At 43.4% G+C, this 23963-nt stretch overlaps 1 protein-coding gene across 1 annotated transcript in view; it reads left to right on the top strand.

Moving 5' to 3' along the window:
• The window catches only part of MYO3B (myosin IIIB), a gene marked incomplete at its 5' end in the record, with an annotated part of 314537 nt that overhangs the window by 195372 nt on the left and 95202 nt on the right, over positions 1 to 23963 (top strand). The window contains one exon of the mRNA XM_081955637.1: positions 7274 to 7388. Coding sequence (XP_081811763.1) covers positions 7274 to 7388 — 115 coding nt within the window. The remainder of the gene's footprint in view (positions 1 to 7273; positions 7389 to 23963) is intronic.

A 23963-nucleotide genomic window follows, 5' to 3' on the forward strand; every position in this document is an offset into this window, starting at 1 on the left:
GATTTTCGTCCATTTTTCGCCCTTCGAATGGAGAAAAATGGTCCAACAGGCAACCCGGAAGTCTGTTCCCAAACTTCTGGTTTGTGTGTTGGGCGGTTTTCTAGAAAGCCTCTGGAGCCTGGGAAGGGTGAAAAACAGACCTACTGGGGCCACTAGAAGTCAGAAAATGGGCCATTTTTGGCCTCCGAAGGGCCTCCGGTGGGTGGGGGAAACCATTTTCGCCCTCCCCAGGCTCCTAGAAAGCCGTGAGTGCATGTGCAGGGCAGTGTGTGGAGGGGGGGTCATGCATGCATGTGCAGTGGCCACAGTGTGGGGGGGCATTTAATTATGGGGGTGGGCACGCGAGCATACACAATAGCACGCATGCACATACTTTTGGCACTTGAGGCAAAAAAGGTTCGCCATCACTGGACTAAAAGACCTCCAAGGTCCTTCCAACTCTGTTATTCTGTTCTGTTCTGTAAGATAAATGGCCCACTTTTTTCTATCAAATTTGAGCCACATTGTGGACAATGTGTACATTGTGGCACCTTTTATACAGCTGCTTTCAAAGACACAAGAACTTTAGAATAAACTTTATACATTTTTAGGAACTGTGCTACAGTGGAGTCCTTGGTGCTCTCTGAACTTGTTTGTTTTCTTGCAGATGTTCATTGCACTGATGATGCTACCTAGTTTGGCAAAGAAACATCTGCAAGGAAACAACCAACAACCACCCACAGTTCAACCTTGAGCTACATGTATTATCTTCTATAGGATCTGTAATACAACTTGCTTTTTGTGTGTGAAATGCTGTTTCTCAGCTAGAATTCAGTTCTGTCTGTATTAATGGTTGTTTTGAAATTATAGCTAAAGCTAGCCTTTCTGGATGAATCCTCAACCAAGTTAATTCTCACTGATAAGTTTGTTTCTTCTTAAAAGAAGGTCATAGTCATAATCTGAGTCATTGGAGCTCAGTTGTTCACATATTGGGTCATAAGATATTGGGGCATGTATTTTATTTTATTTTAGTATATTATTATATACTTTATTCATTAAACATGAAACTCAGCCAAGTGAACATTCAAAAATGCATTACAAATACCAGTGACTGGTGCTAATGGTTGATACGGTTTGCTGCCAGCGTCCTAGGTATCAACCAAGTACCTTCTTAAAATATAAGATATTCCGAGTAGCGCAGTTTTTTGCAGTTCCTCTGGTGTTATTGTAGGAAGCTGCAATTTGTTGGTGTATCTTGTAAAATTCTTGGACATGGTGCCATGTGGCCCAATGACAATGGGTATCACTGTTACATGCTTCATCCATAGCCATGTAGTTTCGATGGCCAGGTCGCGATATTTCATCATTTTTTTTCTAGTTCTTTTTCTTCGACTCTGGCATCTCCAGGAACAGCGATATCAATAAACTGTACACTTCGGCCCTCTACAACTGTGATATCTGGCGTGTTGTGCTCCAAATGACAATCTGTTTGTATTCAAAAGTCCCATAAGTTCTTCACCTTCTCAGTTTCAATAACTTTTTCCACTTTATGTTCCCATGACTTTCTGGATACAGGTAAATCATATTTTTACATAATGACCAGTGGATTAATTTAGCAACTCGGTCATGTCTAGCTTTGTAATCAGTTTGTGCAATTTTGCTGCATTCACATATTAAATGTGAAACAGTTTCGACTTTGTCATTGCAAAATCGGCAGTTTGGATTGTCAGTGGATTTTTGTATCTTCGCTTTCATGGCATTAGTTTGTAGTGCTTGTTCTTGAGCAGCCAGTATTAAACCTTCTGTTTCTTTCTTGATAGTTCCCATCTTAAGCCATGTCCATGTCAAGTTGTTATCACATTTTCCTTCAATATTTTTCAAGTGTTGTCCATGCAAAGCTTTGGTTTTCCATCTATTTAATCTGTCATCCAGCTGTTTTTCCTTATATTCCGCCTTTATTTCTGTTGTTTTTATGTTGTTCTCCGTTTTCACAGCCTGCAGCAATTTTTCTGTACTTTGGTTCACATAATCATTCAAACTTCGTTTTTATTCTTCTACAGTTTGATGGATTTGCAATAGCCCCCTGCCCCCTATTTTTCTTGGCAGGTACAACTTGTCGATGTCACTTCGTGGATGTAAAGCGTGGTACATATTCAAAAGTTTGCATGTTTTCCGGTCCAGGTTTTCCAGTTCAGCCAGAGTCCAGTTAATGAGTCCAGTTGAGTAGCATATCAATGGAACTGCCCATGTATTAATGGCTTTAGTTATGTTTCCAGCATTCAGCTTTGATTTTAATATTTTGTGGACCCTCCTGATGTATTCCTTTTGCGTTGACTCTTTGACTTTTCCATTCAAGATGTTATCTGCTTCCAATATGCCTAGATACTTGTAACCATAATCCTTTGTTAATGCTTTCACTATATTTCCATTTCCCAGTTCTATTCCTTCTGTTTTTTTCCATTTTTCCTCGCCGCATGGATAATATAGCACATTTTTCAAGCCCAAAGTTCATTTTGATGTCACTGCTGAACAGTTGAACTATGTTGAGTATTGATTTAAGTTCAGTGGGGCTTTTCGCATACATTTTAAAGTCATCTATGTATAGTAGATGGTTTATCTTGCAATGTTGGCTTGAGATTTGGTATCCCAGTTTTGTGTTTCATAGGATTATTGTCAGTGGAATTAATGCAATGTTGAACAGTAGTGGTGAAAGTAAATCCCCTTAGAAGATTCCTCATCTGATGTTGACTTCACCAATGTTCTCCCCATTTGTTGTTAGAACTGTTTTCCATTTTTGCATATTTGCTTTAAAAAATGTACAGATATTTTTGCTGATTCCAAAGTTTTCCAGACAGTTGTTAATCCAGCTGTGGGTTAATGAGTCAAATGCCTTCTTGTAATTAATCCATGCCATATTTAAATTTGTTTTTTTTTTCATTTTGCATTTTTAGTACCATTTTGTCTAAGAGCAGCTGATCTTTTGTCCACTTGATTTTTTATAATTTCCTTTTTGTTCTATTGGATACAAACTGTTTTCCATCAGATGATTCAATACTGAATTTGCCAGTATCCTTGTAATTAGTATATTATTATTATTATTATTATTATTATTATTATTATTATTATTATTATTATAATATTTTATTTATTTATTTATTTATTTATTATTATGTGGTTAATCTTTGGTGAGATTCACAGCCTTTGGGGCTGGTTGGTAGCTCAACAGCTCGAGTCCAAACCAAGGACCTAGGACAGCGATGGCGAACCTTTTTTGGCTCGCGTGCCATAAGTGGGGGGAGCGCGGGGGGGTCGTGTGCAGGCGTGCCGCACCCATAATGCAACGCGCCCCCCAGTGCGCATGCGCGCACAACGCGCCCATTTTTGCATGCTTTTTTCGCCCTCCCCAGGCTCCAGAGACTTTATAGGAGCCTGGGGAGGACGAAAAGAGCCTCCCCCGACCCCCCGGAGGCCCTCCGGAGGCTTCAGGGACTGTCCAGAGGCTTCCCTGAAGCCTTCGGAGCGCTTAAAACCACCCTCCGAGCAAACCGGGAGTGACTTCCGGGTTGCTCGGATGGTCGTTTTAAGAGCTCTGAAGGCTTCAGGGAAGCCTCGGGACGGTCCCTGAACAGGCACGAGACTTGTGTCTCAATCGCCCAGGCTCGGATCGCCTCCGCCGCGCGGCGCCTCGGGCCCGGCGTCCTTGTACCGCTCTGCCCAGCCTCTGCGCACTCGCCAGCGTGGCGCGCAGCCGCCTCCATCCCATGCGCCGCTCCGGCTGGGCTCTGCGTGCTCGCCCGGCCTTCACATCGCTCCCGCCGCCGCCGCCACCAATCGCCCACCCGGCAGAGTTTATGTAACGTTGGCTGGGTCTGAGCGAGGGAGCCCAGCGCTGCTGCGAGAGGCGCTTCTGCAACTGGGCGCCCCGCCTGCCAGCCCAGACCCCTCGGACACCAGTGCCCGCCAGGCAGTTGGGGGGGCGAAGGGGGGGCGCGGCTATGCAGTCAACACACGCAGTAGTTTTCAGCCACTCTGAGCCCAGCAAGGGAAGGACGCAGGGAGTCGGCAGAAGTTGGGGACGGAGGGAGAAAGGCGGCGGGGGGAGGCCCAGCATCCAGCGGTTACATAACCGGCTGCGACGCTTCTCCGCTCCGGACCTCCCTGCCCGAGCCCCCCTCCGCATGACGGGTCTCCCCATCTCCCCAGCGGCACCTGCCCCGCCGCCACCTCCTCCCCACTGCCGGTTGCTGAAAGGCGGGGAGCTCATGGAGGCAACGCCCGGGAAGCAGCCCCCCTGTCCTACGGCGTCGCAGCCTCCCCACCCCCGGGCGACGGAGCCCCCGAGCTTCAGGCTCCCGGCCTCCCGGTGGAAGGGGGGCAAAGGGGGCTTCTTGGCCAGTGCAGCCCAAGCGGGCAAAGAAGAAGGGAAGCCCGGGGACGCAGCCACCCCCTCCCCATTTAGCGGAGCCAGCGGGCGGCCCCTGTCCGGGAGGCAGGAGGACAGTCCCACGCACCCCTCCCGCAGCTCCTGCCTTTCCCCGCGGGGCCCTGGACCCCCCGTGACCCCGCCTCCAAGGCCCGGGAGATGCGCTGGCGGGGCAGGCGGAAAGTTTGTCCCGTCGACCTTGCATGCCGGGGAGGCGGCCGGAGCCCACGCGAGGCGGCGCGCCTGCCACGTGGAAGAGCAGCGTAAGGTGTGGAGGCGCCCCCGAGCACCTGTCCTCCCCCCCCAGTCGCCTCTCGCCCAGGCGGCTCCCAGCCAGGAAAAGTTTGCCGAGCGTGGCGTGGCGCCTCCCGCCCTGCCTGCCTCCCCCGCCCCTCCCCCTCCCCCTGCGCTTACCTCCTCCGCCTCCGCCGCCGCCTCTGGAGCAGCTGTGCCTGCTGCGGTTGGGAGGCAGCGGCGCATCGCCTTTCCGCGTTTGCTCTGCGCTGGCCGGGGAATCTCGAGCTGCCGCCGCTGCTGCTTCTGCCTCTCCGGGGCTGCCGCCTCTGCAGCCGCCGCCGCCCACTTCCTTCGGAACGCTTAAAATGATGCTCCGAGCAACCCGGAAGTCACTTCCGGTTTGCTCGGAGGGTGGTTTTAAGCGTTCCGAAGGCTTCAGGGACAGTCCCTGAAGCCTCCGGGGGGGGGAGGCTCTTTTCGCCCTCCCCAGGCTCCTATAAAGCCTCTGGAGCCTGGGGAAGGCGAAAAATAGCTTTTAAAAAGGTGAACTCAGCTGGCCAGCGCGCGCATGCGCACTGGCCAGCTGACAGGGCAGAGCCTCGCATGCCCTGACAAATGGCTCCACGTGCCACTTGTGGCACGCGTGCCATAGGTTCGCCATCACGGACCTAGGAACTGTTAAGGTAACGTCGGAGGATATAAATTGTTCCAAGTAGGGTGGTTTTTTGTAGAGTCAGGATGTTCAAGGCAGGTAAATTTAGAATTTTCAAATACCGAGGTAGCCCTTTTGGCATTGCTCCAAGAGCTCCAATTACAATTGGACAACACATGATTTCTTTTTCCACAGTTGCTCAACCTCAATTTGCAAGTCCCAGTATTTTGTGATTTTTTCTTGCTGTTTCTCTTCAATTCATGCATCACTAGGTATTGCAATGTCAATGAACCATACTTTTTTCTTATTATTATTTTCTTTTTTTTTTTATTATTATTATTATTATTATTATTATTATTATTATTATTATTATTATTATTATTATTATTATTATTTCATTTGACTCCTGGTAAGTGCCTGGACAATAGCAATAGCACTTAGACATATACTGCTCTATAGTGCTTTACAGCCCTCTCTAAGCGGTTTTACAGTCAGAGCCTATTGCCGCCAACAATCTGCATCCTCATTTTACCCACCTCGGAAGGATGGAAAGCTGAGTCAACCTTGAGCCTGGTGGAATTTGAACTGCCAAATTGCAGGCAGCCGGCAGGCTGCAGGGGTAGCCTGCAGTACAGCATTCCAACCACTGCACCACCAAGGCTCTTCAAATCCCTAAAGTTTCTTGAGAAGTTTTTTTGAAAGTGGTTTGTTCTTGCTTGTTTCCTAAGATTTGAGAATGAGTCAGTGGCCCAAGTTTACCCAGCTTGCTTCGTGTCTGCGGTTAAAACTCACCGTCTCTTGGTTTCTACCTTGCTGCCTTAACTGCTACACCAAACTGGCTCTCCCAACAATATTAGCAAGATATTTTGAAAACATATTCCATAAAAATTACTTCTCATCTATATGAACACTATTAAGGATAAAAATCTTCCTGCACAGAATCTTTGATATCTAGGCATATTTGTATTGCCTTACTTCTGATATTAACTTATATGTTATAAGTTTAGAAAAACAGTAAGGAGAACCGTGTAACTTCTTCATTAGCCTGAAAAAATAGCACCCTCTACAATACTGACTTTTCTCATGTGATCTTACTCGCCTGCTGAGGTATTGTTCAGAGCCATTTCTATAATAACAGATATTACTAAGTGACCTGATACCCTATGCAGTGGTGGGTTGGTCCTAGTTCAGCCAGGTTCGGCTGAACCGATAGCGGCAGTGGGAGGCTCCGCCTACGTGCCCGGACACTTCTGCGCATGCGTCATGAGAGCGCACGCGGGAGTGCGCCTGAACCAGTAGTGAAAAAATTGGCAACCCACCATTGAACCCCTGGATGCTTTGATATCGAATTGTCATCTATTTCCACAAATTCCTTCAGCTCTATGGACAAGAGATTGTAGATGCTAAAGCTCAAAACCTCTGGAGAACAGAAAGTCATTTGCTCCTATTCTGTGTTTCTACAACTCCTGAAATATGAGTGATTGGAATTGGTTAGAGGCCATATCAGTGGCCGTTCTTAGCTCAAACATCACCTGCTAAAGTGAGGCCAGTGAAATACTTTGCACTTTATATTATAGAGAGATAAGCCCTTAATTACTCCGGATTTAAATTCATGAATTTTCTAGAATTCTTTGAAGAAAAGGAGGGATGAACATATATTAAAACAGATAAAATAAAAAATTTTGCCCAGCAGATGCTTAGGATGAGTCAAATAAAGGGTGATTCAGTTTTCTCCACCAAAATAGCTTGCTGACAAAATCCATCTGTAGCTGTTCTCAGACCAGACCTTTGGCAATGCCATTCATTTGTAATGGTCAGTAAACTTTGTAGCCTGGAGGGTGATTGCAGCCAGAGGCTGCAGAACTGAATCAAATCTGAATTTGTTTCTTTCTAGAAGTTGAACAAAGAGTATTCTGTATATTGCAAAATGTCAGATAACGCTGCTCCATTTTTAATCTTCTTTTTTGCTAATGCTTGCTTAGCTTTCAGGGGATATTTAACCCGCAAAAATTATAGAAGACGGAAGAATAGTATTGGCTATCAAGCAGATGTGGAATCAGTGGGCTTTGTTTCCAGTCTCAGATATGAAGGAAATGGGTAAGTTTTAATTATTCTGTTCAAAAAGAATCTAGAGAGAAAGTACGTAGAGGGGGACATTTTCCTCACTAAATACTACTGTATTTTCCCCCAAATAAGACAGGGTCTTATTTTCTTTTGACCCCTGAAATAAGCACTTAGCCTTATTTTCGGGGAGGTCTTATTAAATTTGAGGTGCAGGAGGCGGCGAGCATGGTCACCTCATGGCTGCTGCTGTGTTGCAATATTTTTGGGGAAGGCTTATTTTCAGGGGAGGGCTTATTTTAGCACATGCGCTCAAAAGCCTGATTGGGCTTATTATCCGAGGAGGTCTTATTTTCAGGGAAACAGGATAGTTACCTTGCTGGTAAGACAACTCAGGGTAGGTCCTGAGCAACTATATTCATCATGAGCTGCAATCGGGTACTGTTTTTGAAGGACGTGTCTATTCATGCAATCTTGTGGATATGATTTGTAGCATTCACAGGTCGACGGCTTAGTTTTATACTTTAGATAATGAATCAATCTAGATTTTTTTTTTATTATAATCACTGGCCAGTCAAAACTACGTACAGTATGTATTGTAATAAACAATAATAAAATACATCTTGGCAGTATCCTGTTAAAAGCTCAGGATCTAAATCACTTAATATATCTAACCTGGCTCTTGAAATGCCATTTGGTGGACTCAACAAGCCCTAGCACAAAATTTGCCAGCATTAAGGAGTAACAGCTGTAGGTGTTCTATCAATGAAAAAGGAGTGTAAATACATTCAATCTTCCTGATCTCTGAGTTAAAAGACTTCCACTGAAAAGAGCCATATGTAGGACATGAGCCACAGTCTACACCTCACTTGAGCCAGAATGTAGCTCTGGCATCCCATAGGAATGTTAGGAAGGTTACCCTTCAAGACTGCCAGAGGCAAAACATTAAGGCAACGTGCTCTAGCTCCTCATTAGATGATATAATTCTTTCTCCTTGAGAAAAGTTATGTGGAAAGTAACTTATCAGCCTTTTATTCCTCGAGGATTGGAGAATGTAAACATTCTTCTTCAGCACTCTGTCAAAAGTTTCCTCCAAAGCCAGAGCTTGAAATCTTCCCTTAATTTACAGTCTTAAAGGATGGGGAAAAAACACTTTTACCAAATGGTATCTTCAGGCAAGCTGTTTACAAGCTGCTTCTCATGTGGATCAGTCAAATCTCACCATTTTTCTGGGTCAGACAGACTGTATATTCTAATGATACTCTATAGCACACGGTTGGGCCAAGACATATGGTAAGCAGCATATAAATTATGACCTCTGCCTAGAGCTGTTACTGTACCATGGAAATTAATCTTTCCATTAGGGAATGCAGCTTTTAAACAGGCCTCAAAAAACCTTAGTTTTTATTCTCTCTTCTCTCAGTTTCCATACACCGAATCTCTGCCTGGATCACACATTTTTTTTTCTGGCTGCTTCCTAAACCTTATAGAACAGTAGCAAAATTCATATTATGCTTTTGCCTCTAACCCAGGACAGAATGCAGTGAGGTGTTTCTATAGATAGAAGCAATTTCTGCTCAATGAACATCAGGCAGTTAATTCTTCCTGCCCTCTTTTCTCAGGGTACCTTCAAAATGTATTCCAGCCGGTAGATCTTGAGCATGTGTAGTGAGGAAAAGTAAGGTTCAAATGCCTGAAAAGATATGTCAGTGAAGCAATGATTGGAGTCTCCTTACAGATATTTAAACAAATCTCTTGTCAGACAAATAACACAGCAGTAGGTTCTCCCATTTTTCCCAATCCCTCCTTTTTCTGGCCAATATGAAGCCCATGTATGGAAGTGCTTTTTCCTGTAAGAAGTTTAGAAAATGTTGTATTTGCCTACTATTATTCTTCTCATCTTTCCTATTACCTACAGTATCTCCTCCCACTTATGACTATAACCTTGTTGCTTGTATCTTTACAATTTATATTGTTTTATTTGTTTCCTAGTATGTTTTGATTGCTTATGACTATCACTAAGTGTTGTATCTTATGATTCTTGATGAATGTATTTTCCCCTTTTTATGTACACTGAGAGAATATGCCCCAAAGACAAATTCCTTGTGTGCCCAATCACACTTGGCCAATAAAGAATTCTATTCTATTCTATTCTATTCTATTCTATTCTATTCTATTCTACTCTACTCTACTCTACTCTACTCCAGTGACGTGCAGTCAGGTGAGGCAAGTGAGGCACAGCCTCACCACTCTCATCATGAAAAAAAAAAAGTAAAAGGAAAAAGCTGAGCTAGTTGCTGCCTCACCGTGGATGGCTCTGTTTAACCTCACTGGTGCTCTCCCTCCCCAAGTGTAGTGACTTCCTCCCCAGGCCCCCATTCATTTCTCTCTCTCACACACACAGCTGAATAAAACTATATAAAAATCTAGCCCAGCTTCATGATTACAAGTTTGAAAAGGCAACGTGGCTCCACCTGCAATCAAACTACACTTGGGGAGGGAGAGCACAAGCGAGCACTGAGGAGACCACAGGAGGAGGCAGGAAGCCAGGCAAAGAGCCATGCTGTAGTACACACACTTCCCCCCAGCCTCTTTCTTTTGGAAGGCTCGGCTCCCCTCCAGCTTCTCTGCCTCTCCTCTCACCCCAGCCTGCCAGCAGGAGGTGGTGGGTGGGCTTTATTGTGTTCCAGGCATTTCCCACCCAGACAGCAGGCTGCATTTGCAATGGTGGAGGTGTTTGGGAAAGGCAGCAGGGGAATGGGGGGTGGGGGTGGCAGAGGAGCTGCTTTCAAGCCACTGGAAAAGATATCCAATCCAACTTTTGTGTGTGGGGGGGGTTTGTTTGAGAGTGAGTGAGAGAGGGAAGGGGTAGGAGAGATAGTCCAATCCAACTTCTGTGTGTGTGTGTGTGTGTGTGTGTGTGTGTGTGTGTTTAAGAGAGGGGGAGGAAGGGAGAGAGGGAGGAAGGAGGGGAAGGAAATGAAAAAGAAAAAGAAAGAAGGAGCAAAGGAGAAAAACAAATGATGTCGCTTTAAATTGGAACTGAGCATGCCTGGCTGTGGAATTCTGGGAGTTGAAGTCCACAAGTCTAAAAATATTTGAAACCCAGCACTGTGTCAGTGCCTCACCAGTCATAAACCTCACTGCACGTCACTGCTCTACTCTACTCTACTCTACTCTACTCATGGCAATATTAAATGTGAGTCTAAATTAATTTGGGCTTACTCACTGAGAAAAGGGGAGTAGGACTACAGCCTTTTTAGCATAATTAAATAATAAGAACAGAAGCAGAAAATATAGATTACATTTGCAACTTTTTGTCAATTTTGGAAAAACAACAAACATTGCTTCATCTTCATCCTCTCCCATTTTCTGCCCAGCGAAGTACAATATAGTGCCAAACTATATTGTGTGGCATGCCTCAGACATTTACTAAAGAGAGTTAGGCTTATGCACAAATCTCTCTACTATACTCCTAGCCATCTCTCAGGCAAATAATAAACGTCTAAACATATCGGTGCAAAGGGGAATCATCTTTAGTGGGACATAATTAGCAAATTCAGTTTAACAGTGTCACATTACCTTTGCCCTTAAGTGGCCGCAAAAAGATTGCAGTTTTAGCTACAGGAGGAAATTTTCCATTGATTAAATTGAGCATCAAAGGGGCACGTGCAGATGAAACCCTCCCTGGGTGGAAAACTAAACAGTCTGAAAGGAACAGCATGAAGCTGTCAGTTCACTGGGACTCAGAATGTTTTGAAACAGGAAATCTCTAAGAGTTAAGTGATATGGATTGGCAGATATTTGAGCTGTATTTCAGGATCTTGGTGTGGTCCCTGTAAACCCCCAAAAGTTGCTGCCAGATTGTAATTTTCTTGAGCCAACATGGGGTCATTTATTAAAGACATGATTGGAAAACAATCCTATTAATTTTATTGAAAATAATGATAATCCCATCAAAACTCCTGGCATTATTCATTCATTTTTGACCATCTAAATTGTAAATTCATCTCCTTACAATCTAAATTGATTGAACCCAAGGAACAAAACAGGAAGAATTCTGGTGAATTGCAGGATTAGAAGGAAAGTTAGGGTTGCCACACAAGAATTCTAGCAAATATTGTACTTTCAGATAGGGAAATTTATAGGTAGTTGCCAAAACTCTCTTCCTTGTATGTGTGTTTGTGTGTTGTTATATTCCTTCACAGTGGAATGGAGGTTCTTGCATTTTGAATGAAGGCAAGGCAACCTGCATTTATCCATTGTTTTGGTATCTGCTATTCCCTTTATCAGTATGAGAAATATCTCATACAGATGTTACCCTGGTATTGGTACTTTATTCTCCATTAATTTGACTCATCCCTTTAAAACTTTTCCAGACTGTTCTTCTATCTGTAAGCAACTTCATCCCATAGCTATTTATTGGGGAAACTCCAATCTTTTTATATCATGAGCATATCCATCATGAACTTATCTCTGCAATATATGAGAGGCCTAGGGCTTTGCTTGGTAGCATGTTAGTTTCCCATTTATTATTTTAAAAATAAAAATAAGTGAGAAGCAGACATACCTTGGTGGGCATATTATTACTTCTGACACCTTGGGACCTGGGAACTATAAGCAAGTCATTTCTTTAGTATCTCCCACAATCTTACTTCACAACTTAACTTCAGATTCAAGTCTAATTAAAGAGAAAATATTTTTTCAGATTACTCTCTCTACACCAGGCATAATTTTGCACCCTTCTATAATTCTTCTGTCACCCTTGCCAATTTTTCTAACCCGGAAACACTAAATATTGTTAACATTTGGCAATATCAATAGATCTTAGAGTTACATACCACTTCATAGTGCTTTGCAGTACTCTATGAGCAGTTTACGGAGTCGGCATATTGCTCACAACAATCTGAGTCCTCATTTTATCCACCTCGGAAGGATGGAAAGTGTTAGATCTGGGCAACGAGAGACAGACTGCGGACACGAAGTGACTTAACAGCTCTTTATTAGTAATAATAGTGATCCAGCTTGTTTGGTAGTCGGAGGGTTCCCCTTTTATAGGGATTGGGCACGCCCCTCGACCAATCAGAGGGATACCTGTTTCCCGCTGTAGGAGCGGACCGGAGGGAAGACTTATCCCGATATATGTTAATATCTAACACCCCTCCCCTCCTAGATGGGACGTTACGGTAGGTGACATAGTCCTTTAGGTAGGTGGGTGTTTGTCTTGCTCGGGAGGAACGTCGTAGTTCAGGTTGGGTTGAAGTGTTTGCAGGACCGGGTGCATGTTGGTTCGAAGTAGTTGCAGGATCGGGTGCTTTTCCTTTTTCCCGTTCTGGAGGTCTTTCGCTTTCGTTGCTTGGGCATTCAGGAGCTAGTTCGGCTGCGTTGACTGGGGGTTCTTCAGCTGCGTGCGTGTTGTCCTGTTCCACGCTTGGCTCGCCGGTGTCGTTGTTCCCCGCGATGGAGTTTTCCTGCGGTTGGCTCTCTGTAGACAGGAAACTTTCGTCTTCATCCCTAATGTTGGAGTGTGCAAGGCGACCTCGAAGTTGATCGATGTGCCTTTTCCAATTTCGCCCATCTTCTAGCTCCAGCAAATACGATCGAGGACCCGTGATGCCAATGACCTTTGCCGGCATCCACAATGTCCCCCCTGTGTAGTTGTGAGCATATACTGAGTCCCCTACTCTGAAAGACCGGACCTTACTTGTAGAGTCTGGGGGAGCCGTGGCAGAGTAATTCGGGTGGAGCCGGTCCAGGTGAGACCGTAGGCGGCGACCCATGAGTAGTTCAGCGGGGCTCCTACCCGTCGTTGCGCTCGGGGTAATGTGTTGAATGAGGAGGTAATGGTCAATGCGTGTTTGCCAATCACCTGGACCCATCCTAGCGAGGGCCTCTTTCGCGAATCGCACCATTCTCTCTGCCTGACCGTTGGATGCTGGATGGAATGGCGCGATGAGGGCATGCCTGATTCCCAACCCCGCTAAAAATGTTTCAAACTGCATGGCCGTGAATTGGGGCCCGTTATCGGATACTAAAAGATCTGGTAGACCATGAGTGGCGAAGAGCCGCCGAAGAACCTTTATGACTGCCTCTGCCGTGGTTGACGTCATTAAGACTACATCTAGCCATTTAGAATAAGCATCTACAACTATGAGGAAGGTTTGACCCTGGAATGGCCCTGCAAAATCAATGTGTATACGTGACCAGGGTGCCTTGGGTTTCTCCCATTCTGTGGCGGGCGCTTCCGGGGGTGCTGGTCTCGACTCCTGGCATGGGTCGCAAGTGGCCACCCACTCCTCTATTTCTTTGTCCATGTTTGGCCACCACACGTAACTTCTCGCTAACGCTTTCATTCTCACAATCCCCGGATGACCCATATGTAAAGCATCTAATACATTTTTACGTAAAGCATGCGGAATAACAACTCGATCCCCCCACAACAAACATCCTTGTAGTACTGAGAGCTCGTCCCGTTTCGACCAAAACATTTTGAATTCCGGGCCCACATTTCCCTTTGGCCACCCCCTCCAAACCCAAGTTTGAACTTGTTTTATTAAATTGTCTTTAGAGGAGAACCTTGCAACATCGTAGGAAGAAACCGGTCCCGAATCCAAACAGTCAATGAGCAATACCGGTACTTCTGGAGTGGGGTCTGGCAGAATGTCAGGTAATGGGCAACGGCTGAGTGCGTCTGCGTGTCCAAGAGTGGAGCCCGGTCGATGTATCAATTTGTATGAATATGCAGCCAGGAAAACAGTCCACCTGGTCATGCGAGGAGAAAGGGAGACCGGAGTGGGGCGGTTTCCCGCCAAAAGTCCCAACAGCAGTTTATGATCTGTGATCAGTTCAAAATCGCGGCCGTAGAGGTATTCGTGGAAACGCTTTACTCCCGCGACGGCAGCCAGCGCTTCCCTGTCCATTTGGCTGTAATTTCTTTCGGCCGATGAAAGAGTTCTGGAGTAGAACGCGATGGGTGCTTCTTTTCCGTCGGGCATCCTGTGGCTGAGGACTGCTCCAACTCCGAAAGGTGATGCGTCGCAGGTCAATACCAGCGGTAGGGTCTGGCTGTATTGAACAAGCAATGAGTCAGTGGTGAGTAGACGCTTTACTCCGGCGAAAGCTGCAGCTTCGGATCGTCCCCATTTCCATGGTGCGTTCCTCTGGAGTAGACGGTGTAGTGGCTCAGCAACGGTCGCTTTCTGCCTCAGAAAAACGCTGTAGAAGTTAAGTAATCCGAGGAAGGCCTGTAACTCGGTCTGATTTCTTGGTGTGGGGGCGTCCTGGATCGCCTTAATTTTCTTTGAAGTGGGGTGTATTCCCTGACCATCGATTCTATAACCCAGGAATTCTACGCTAGGCACGTTAATTTGGCATTTTTCTTTTTTAAGGCGGAGGCCCTTTTCTCTGATTCTGGCCAAAACAGATCTGACTCTTTTGTTTAATTGCTCCTCATTTGCAGTGGACACCAAGATGTCGTCAAAATAGGGGACGACTCCTGGTATCCCTTGCAAAAGTCGTTCCATGACGCTCTGGAACAATCCTGGGGCAATGCTTACGCCAAATTGTAGCCGGTTGCATTTGAATGCTCCTCTATGCGTCACTATAGTTTGGGCCTCCGCTGTGGCGCTATCCACTGGCAGTTGCTGGTAAGCTTGTGCCATGTCTAACTTTGCAAATATCTTTCCTGGCCCCAACGAGTGCAATAAGTGCTGTACTACAGGCACAGGATATGCGCTCTGTTGTAGCGCGACATTAATTGTGCATTTATAGTCCGCGCAGATGCGGACTGATCCGTCTGGTTTGACTGGGGTCACGATGGGCGTTTCCCAGCGCGCGTGATCTACCGGCTCAAGGATTCCTTGCTCCACTAATTTATCTATTTCTTTATCTATTTTTGGGCGGAGTGCAAAAGGCACTCGTCTTGGTTTAAGTCGGATTGGCGCCACTTTGGGGTCTAAATTGAATGATATTGGTTTACCCACATACTTACCAAGACCGGGGCTGAACACATCCTCGAACTCCTTAAAAATCTGTTCAGCGCTGCTGTTTCTTACGGCGTTGATCCCGGTGACTTCTAACCCCAGGGCTTCAAACCAATCAAGCCCCAGAAGGTTCTGCAATGGCGCGCTGGCGATGGTCACGGGCAGCTGGGCTTCGATGTCCTTGAAACGGATGTGGAATGTGCCTTGGCCCACGATGGGGACTTGGTTCCCCTGGTAGTCTCGTAGCAGGACGTCTGGAGCGTGTAGTTGGCTCTTTCTGAGGCTAGGGATAGCCTGTTTCATGGATGCCCATGAAATGATCGTCAGGGTCGATCCTGTGTCGACTTCTAGCTCGCAGGGTGAGCCCTCCAAGAGGACTGTGACTCTCAGCCTTTTGGGCCGCTTAGGGCGGACCTGATGTATTGTGGTGAGATACGTTCGCAACTCCTCTCTCTGGGTCAACTCTATCTCATCGTCAACATCCTGAAAATACTCTCGTTGAGCGTCTTGATAGAACGCTCTTTCAGCTCTTTGTGTGTATTCTCTCTGGGGATACGCTCGCTCACTTCCTTGTGAGTAATCTCTCTGGGAATACGCTCGTTCAGCTCTTTGGAAATTTTCTCTCTGGGTAAACACTTGTGGATTTCTCTCTGGGCGCCCTTTTTGATTTCGCCAAGCCCCTGGGTTGGGCTTCTGTTGGCGGTACATGGGTGGCTGCCGTGAGGCAGGGACTCCGCTCCGGCACACTCGTGCGATGTGCCCAAGTTTGTTGCAATGCGAACAAACAACGTTCCTGAACCTACAAGTAGACCTGGGGTGATTCCCTCCGCAACTTGCGCAGGGCGGCAAACGGGATCCGGGTCTCCCCCCAGGCCTCAAGTGACTGCTCTGCATCAGGTGACTGTCCTCGAACTCGGGATTCTCGTAGTCAGGGCTTGCGTCCTCGTAGTGCACTCTGGTTTGCCTCGGTGCTGGCTGGTTTACGCTGGCCCCTCGTTGTATGGTCACCGATGATTTCTCCGCTGATTCTGACGCTCTTGCTTCGTTTAACGCTGTCTGTAGGGTTAAACCCGGGTTTGCCAACAGCTTCTTTTGCAACGAAATGTCTCTTATCCCACAGATGAGCCGCTCTAAGATGTGCTCTTCCAAATCCCTGTATTCGCAGTGAGCTGCTGTTTTTCGTAGGGCTGCAACATATTGATTGACGGATTCTCCCGCCTTCTGGGTCCTCATGTTGAATTCCTTTCGGCAGACATGGCGGGAAGGTTTTGGCGCGTAATGAGTTTGCAGAGTTTGTTGCAACGTCGTCCACGATACTGCCTGTATTGGAGTAGGCGCAGTGAGGTCTCTGGCCGTATTGAAGACTTCCTTTCCGCAGTAGCCGAGGAAGATGTTTTTCTTCCTCGCATCGGTGATCCCCGTGTATTCGTTTGCTTCGAGGAAACACTCGAAACGAATCATGAAAGCTTCCCATTCGTCGTTTTCTGGGTCGAAAGGAGCGGGGGGAGCATGCATCGCCATCTTCTCAGTTTGAATTTGCCGCGCTGCGGTGATCTGAGATGGCTGTCGGAATTGCTGCCGAATTCCTGGGCTGGATCAAATCCGGAGATTCTGGAGGTAGCGTTCTTCGTCCTATCTGTCTCTCGATCCCACCCTCGTCGCCAATGTTAGATCTGGGCAACGAGAGACAGACTGCGGACACGAAGTGACTTAACAGCTCTTTATTAGTAATAATAGTGATCCAGCTTGTTTGGTAGTCGGAGGGTTCCCCTTTTATAGGGATTGGGCACGCCCCTCGACCAATCAGAGGGATACCTGTTTCCCGCTGTAGGAGCGGACCGGAGGGAAGACTTATCCCGATATATGTTAATATCTAACAGAAAGCTTAGTCAACCTTGAGTCGCTTCAGGATTGAACTCCGGGCTGTGGGCAGAGTTTGCCTGCATTCTAACCGCTGCCCCCCCAGGGGCCCTTTTAGTTAATGATTACACCTTTAGATAATACCTTTAGATTACCTATTCAGAAATTTTCTGAATGGTGTAGATTAGAAGAAATGTTAAATTAGTGAAATCATGAATTATTATTCATGCACTAGAACTAAAACAACAAGCAAGAAATATCACAGGACAGCACATACACTTCACATAAAAACAGCAGCAAAATTAAATAGTGCAATGTTTCTGAAAGAATTAAAATGCCAGGAAACAAAAAGTTCTTTCCTTTGGCACTGAAAATAAGTATAAAAGAGGGATCTCTGGGGATGATATTATCCAAGGGGAGGCACCATCAATGAAAGAAATAGAATAGAATAGAATAGAATAGAATAGAATAGAATAGAATAGAATAGAATAGAATTCTTTATTGCCCAAGTGTGATTGGACACACAAGGAATTTGTCTTTAGGGCATATGCTCTCAGTGTACATAAAGAAAAATAGAATACATTCATCAAGACTCATAAGATACAACACTTAATGATAGTCATATCACTAAGCAATCAAATTATATTAGGAAACAAATAAAACAATATAAATTTTAGGGATACAAGCAATATGGTTATAGTCATAAATGGGAAGAGATAGGTACTAGGAAGGACGAGAGGAATAATAGTAATACAATCTTAGTCGGTAATATGACAGTGTTGTGGGAAATAGTTGTTTAGCAGAGTGATGGCGTTCAGGAAAAAACTGTCCTTGTGTCTAGTTGTTCTGATGTGCAGTGCCCTATAGCGTCGTTTTAAGGGTTGAAGTTGAAACAACTTATGCCCAGGATGTGAGAGGTCTGTAGATAGTGCCACAGCCCTCTTTTTGACTTTGTGCAGTGTACATAGATCCTCAGTGGAAGGCAGGTTGGTAGCAATTGTTTTTTCTGCAGTTCTAATTATCCGTTGAAGTCTGTATCTGTCTTGTTTGGTTGCAGAGCCACACCAGACAGTCATAGAGGTGCAGAATGACAGACTCAATAATTCCTCTGTAGAACAGAATCAGCAGTTCTTTGGCAGTTTGAACTTTCTGAGTTTAACTGTAAAAATTACAAGTTTTTTGTCACCTTTCGTTATATGAAGGAAGATCAATAAATAAAGCTTTATTTTCCATTCTATTATTATATTAGTAGTATTTCTTGTTGCGGCTTTTCAATTTGTGTTATATTTGACAGCAATATGTGTACGCATATAGTCTGATAAAGCTTACATCTCTTACAACAACTCACACAATTCTTTTGGGTTTCTATCCCAAATCATGCACAGTAAATCAATCCAGTTAAATTTGTTCTTAGTTAAGATAATTCAATAAATTCATTTCTTATAAATAATTTGTAGCATGTTCTTATAATACGCTTTAAAAGTGCTTATACAATTCTAATTTTATTTGTGGTAATCATTGTTGATCACTGCCTTTAGGCAGTATCATTTGAGAGTTCCCATTAAGTGAAATAAGTGACTAAATAAAGGCCTTTAATGGCCTGTAAGCCGTGATCCGTACAAAGTTTATATCGTTTAATTTATGTTAAAGTAACATGGTTTCAACTAAAACATAGGGCATTATTACTCCCTATGAATTTAATATTTTTCTGCCATAATTTGGTGGCAACCTTGAAAGATGCTACCTGGAGATCATATTCAAGCCGTTTGTAGTCCTTGAACTTCTTGTTTTGTGCCTCTGTGCTAAAGTTCCTGTTTCCTTCTGTAGCAGTTCTTGAATCTCACTCCCTTCAGACAGTCTTACCCTTGAATAGCTGCTTGGTTTCCTGCAGCGGATAATATAGTTTGTAGCCACAAGAGGAGACTTTTGCTATGGTTGCTTTTTTTGTCCATGTTGTGTTTCAAAAGCAAAGCAGATGATTTACATTCAGTGATGGCACCATTTATCATTTCAATTTATTCTATGGTATCTCTAAACAAAGTGTTACAATACAGCTCACTGTACCTGTCAAGATCTAGTAGAAGCCTCAATGAACATGATACATTCATAATATGCAGAATCTTCTCCCATATCAGATCAAAGGAAATAGTGGAGCTTGGAGGTTTCTCCCCCCCCCTCCCCCCCTCCCGATGCAGTTGAAAAGATTGATGAATTGCTTTAAGAAGAAAAAAGAAAATCAGGGGCTGTAGATTTCATAATCTTGCTAATAACAAGACTCACAGCACAGTTATAACAAATAACACGATTCGTTGTTTAATCATTGATTTACTTTTGCGATATACATACAAAAGTAAAATCCTAATGTAGATTATTTGATTCATACTGTAAAAATTTTGGGGAGGGCCCATACCTCACAATCCTCAGCATATTTATACATAAATATACTCCACTGAGTTTAGTGAGCCATTTTTTGTACTTTACACTGATGGTAACAAATTTAAACAAATCACAAATCAAAATTGTAGATTGTTATTATTATTATTTAAATGTAGATCCTGTCTTTCAGAAAGAGAAGTATTTATTGTAATTATTGTGATGATTATTCATCTGTTACTTAGAAGAATTGTTATGAATTGGTCCTTCTTCCAAAATTATCTCACACTTTTCCAGAAGATGCCCTAATCCTCCAGGACAGATTTTGGATATATATAGATAGGGTGGAATAAAATTATAAACAGTGAAACAAACAAAAGAGAAGAGAAACAAATATTACCTATATTTACAGATATATAGTACCACTAGCATTTGTGACATTTTAGCAGAGTTGAGCAACTTTCACCCCTCCAGATATTTTGACTTCACAATTCCTATTAACTCTCTGACCAAACCTACTGGTGCTGAAATTTGGTAAATATGCCTGGAGCCATAGAGCTATGTGTTACTCATCCATCCTTTGCAACATATAAGAGGAGAGCCCCTCAATTAGTATGGAGGGGAAACAGGAGAAACAGAAAACAAGGGTCATCTAATGAAGCTGATTGGTAGGAAATTTAAAAGATTTTTAAAAGTACTTCTTCACACAGTACATAAGTACAGGTAGTCCTTCAATATCGCCAGTTGCTTAGTGACTGTTACATTATGATGGAAACCCCCCCACACACAAAAAAGACCCTTACAATCTGATTTCAAAGTTATGATAGCCACACACTCTGTGATAATCTGATTAATGACTACAACAATTTAACACCATAATTCCAGGCTCAATTATAAGATGATGGGATGGAATAGGATGAGAGGAAAGGAGAGGAGATGACTTTGTTGTTATTTGTTTACTGTTAGCACACCAGCCCACATTAAAAATAAAATTCTGTTGCCTGCTCTCAAGAAAAAGTGTATATCTACCCAAACACATGCATAGCACACATATACACATGCTATATACATACAGTACATAAATATATACCTGCAGCATACATACATACATACATACATACATACAGACAGACAGACAGACAGACAGACAGACATAGACATAGACATAGACATAGACATAGACATTGTCAGGGGAAATTTCACCCTGAGCTAATGAGGTGTAGACCATCGGCTTTCCTAAAAAGCATATCTTCAGAAAAAGCGAAAATGAAACCCGATAACATGTTCTAATTAAAACAAGTTTTAATATGAAAATAAAATAAAACAAATCTATCTGATTGTTACATTTTGGCAAGAGCAATTGTTGCCCACCTTCTTGGCAGACGAACAGAAGATCAAAAGTCTCTGGAATGTGTGAGGAGGCGCAGTACATCACTTGCTGATAAGGCCTATGACCTGCGCAGTAATATCTCAGCACAGCTAGCAAACAATTAATGCAGTGACAGACATAGACATAGATATAGATATACACAGACATACATACATATACGGTATATATTAATCATTCTCCATTTTGAATACATAGTGGAAAGAGGTAACTTGAGAGTTCATAAGGTTGATGCTCTATGGAACAAAAGTGTGACTGAATCTAGATATTCTGCTTTGGATACCACGAAGCCTCCTCCCAGAAGGTAACAAAGAAAACAGGTCGTACATCAAGGACTAAGGGAGAGCGATGGCTCAAGAGGTTAAAACGGTTCAAAAGTGGGTGACTGCAAGTAGATAAATCTATACCACTTTGGTGGGCAACTTCACAGGGATGCAAAAGGGTTGCATCAATTGGGCAACTCCTTGGCAATGGTGATGTCGCCAGCAAATCCTTTCACCACAGAAGCACAGAGTTAAAGTTTTATTACTTTGCTACCATCACAGAGGTGTCCAGAGTTTTGCAGCCCTGAAGTGCTGCTTCCAACACAAAACTATAGTATAAGTCGAGGGCTACCTGTAATACTCTATAACTCAATAAAAATGCTTACAAAAAAAACACCTTACTCTTTGTACAGTATATGGTTTACTACCAGATCAGAGCTGCAAAACTCTGGACACTCCTGAGATGATAGCAAAGAAATGAAACTTTAACTCTTAGCTGCCATTTGGTGGTGGTCTATATTTTTTACAGCCAAAAGAAATAGCTGTGATCATTGGTTGAATGGTTGAAACTTAGGGGCCTGGGCAACAGAGTCGATTTTGACCCCAACAAAGGAAACATATCTGTGAAGAGTAACTATTGTTTAATTTTTTTAAAAAATAGCTAAAGAGATCAAAGTAAAAAGATGAAGAAAAGGCTTGCAGATTAAATATGGATTATGAAGCACTTTTCTTACAAAGAAAGAGGCTAAAAAGATTGGAAAAATGACAGTTAAAAGGGATTGGGTTATTACAGTACGATGAAAATATGTAAGATTTGGCATAGTAAAAGTATACAGTATAAGAAATACTGTATGTTTTACCATTGCTTGCATAAGTAGAAATAGAGGCTTGGTCTGCCAAGAAATGTGGTTGAAAACTAATTGTTAAAAGGACTTGTCTGTGTATATACTGTATGTATGTGTGTGTACACACAGATATCTTTGGATTAGTTTTTTTCTCTTGGTGACTTGGTCAAGTCCCTGCAGTTTTCTTGACAAGGTTTTTCAGAATTCGTCATTGAGAGAACGTGACTAGTGACACCTTACTGACTTTGTGCTTAAAGTAGACTAGAATTCAGAGTCTCCTGGTTTTTAGCCCAATGCCTTAACCACTACATCAAACTAGCTCTCTTATATTATTGCACTATTATAATATTATTATGCATTCTTATATTATTGCACTATGAATGCAGAGAGGTAGAGCCAATTATATATCTTTTTTTCATCCAATTATCTTATATTTGGGGTGGTTGCGTGGGAAAGACAATATGATTGGCATCTTCTCCATGAATTTTAAAATAAATACTATAGCACAACAGATCTCATTGCAGTAGGCAAATACATGTAAAGCCTGGGATATTGGAATATTGGTTTTTCATCCTAGTGATACTTCTATTAGGCTGCCTCTGAAAGAAGTTGTGGAAAATTTATGTACATTCACGGTTGATTTATGTGAACAATTAGTCCTTCATTACTAGACCTAAGCACATTTAAGCAGAGACCTAATTTCATACCTGTTGCCCTCGTTTGGAAAATTATCATGGCCCCGTGAGGCATGCATGAAACATGTGGTCAAGTTATAATGACCCATGAGCGCGAGTCAAATGTTTACATAAACCCAGAATGTTTTACACTTGGTAGAGGATGTGTATACATTTATTTATTAAATTTGTATGCCACCCATCTTGTCCAGATATATGTCCTTTCCTCTAATGAGGATTTGCATGGCTTTCGATTCAAACTGCTAGGTGGGCAAGGAATGGGAGCTCACCCAAATCCCAAGAGCTTATTTACTAATGTTGTATCAGAGCCATTTTCCAGTTTATTGTCGGAATATGTGCTTATCAAGTGTGCAGATGACATAGAGTTGGGAGGGGTGACTATTAACGAAGAGGAGAGAAAAAAGATTTAGAGAGGCTTGTGCATGTCAATAGGGCAAATGAAAGGGCTACATATAGGATGGGGAAGATCAGTCTTGGCACTAGTATAGGTGAAAGGCTCCAAGGGCTAGCTGATCATCGAACGTGAGTCAGCAGTGTGATGTACTGCAAAAAAGAAGTGCTATTTTTAAATTTGTGAATAGGAGCATAGAATTCAGAAAAGGGCTATCCAAATGGTGAAGGATCTGGGAAGAAAAAGATGATTGAGTGGAGGAGATGGTTTTTTTTTTTTAATCTAGCAGAGATTCCTAAATCTGAATTGTAATGGAAAATAGTTTTTCAGCTGGTCCTATAATCTCCCTTTCTCATTGCTGGGACTGTACACTATGCTAGACCAAGAATGTAAAAAACTGTACCCCCCATGGACTGAGGGTGGCTTAGAAATAGTGTTTTGTGATTTCCCAAGCAACTTATATATCTTGGCCATATGACAGCATGTTAGGGGCAGGATTAGGGGGCAAAAAAACATTTTCTTCGTCCCTTAAAATCTCATGCCCAGATTGGTTCCAGCTGTCCTGAAATTTTAGACTGCAGTTTTCAATATATTGACAAGAGTGAATAGTCTTGTCTTTGATCAGATAAGTTGTCTTCACCTCAAAGCTAAGTTATACTTCTGATGGGATTGTGCCTTATGCTTGATGGATTTAGAGCATTGAAAATCTTGGTGTATGGTTTAGTATTCTATGTGAAGCCGGTCATTACTGGCTTCCTCGGGAAACTTATATGTGAACCCCAGTGTTTGAATCTACTTCATTGTTAGGTGTGTAG

Source organism: Natrix helvetica (genome assembly GCF_964273705.1).
Source record: "Natrix helvetica genome assembly, chromosome: 1".
NCBI classification, from domain to species: Eukaryota; Metazoa; Chordata; class Lepidosauria; order Squamata; family Natricidae; genus Natrix; species Natrix helvetica.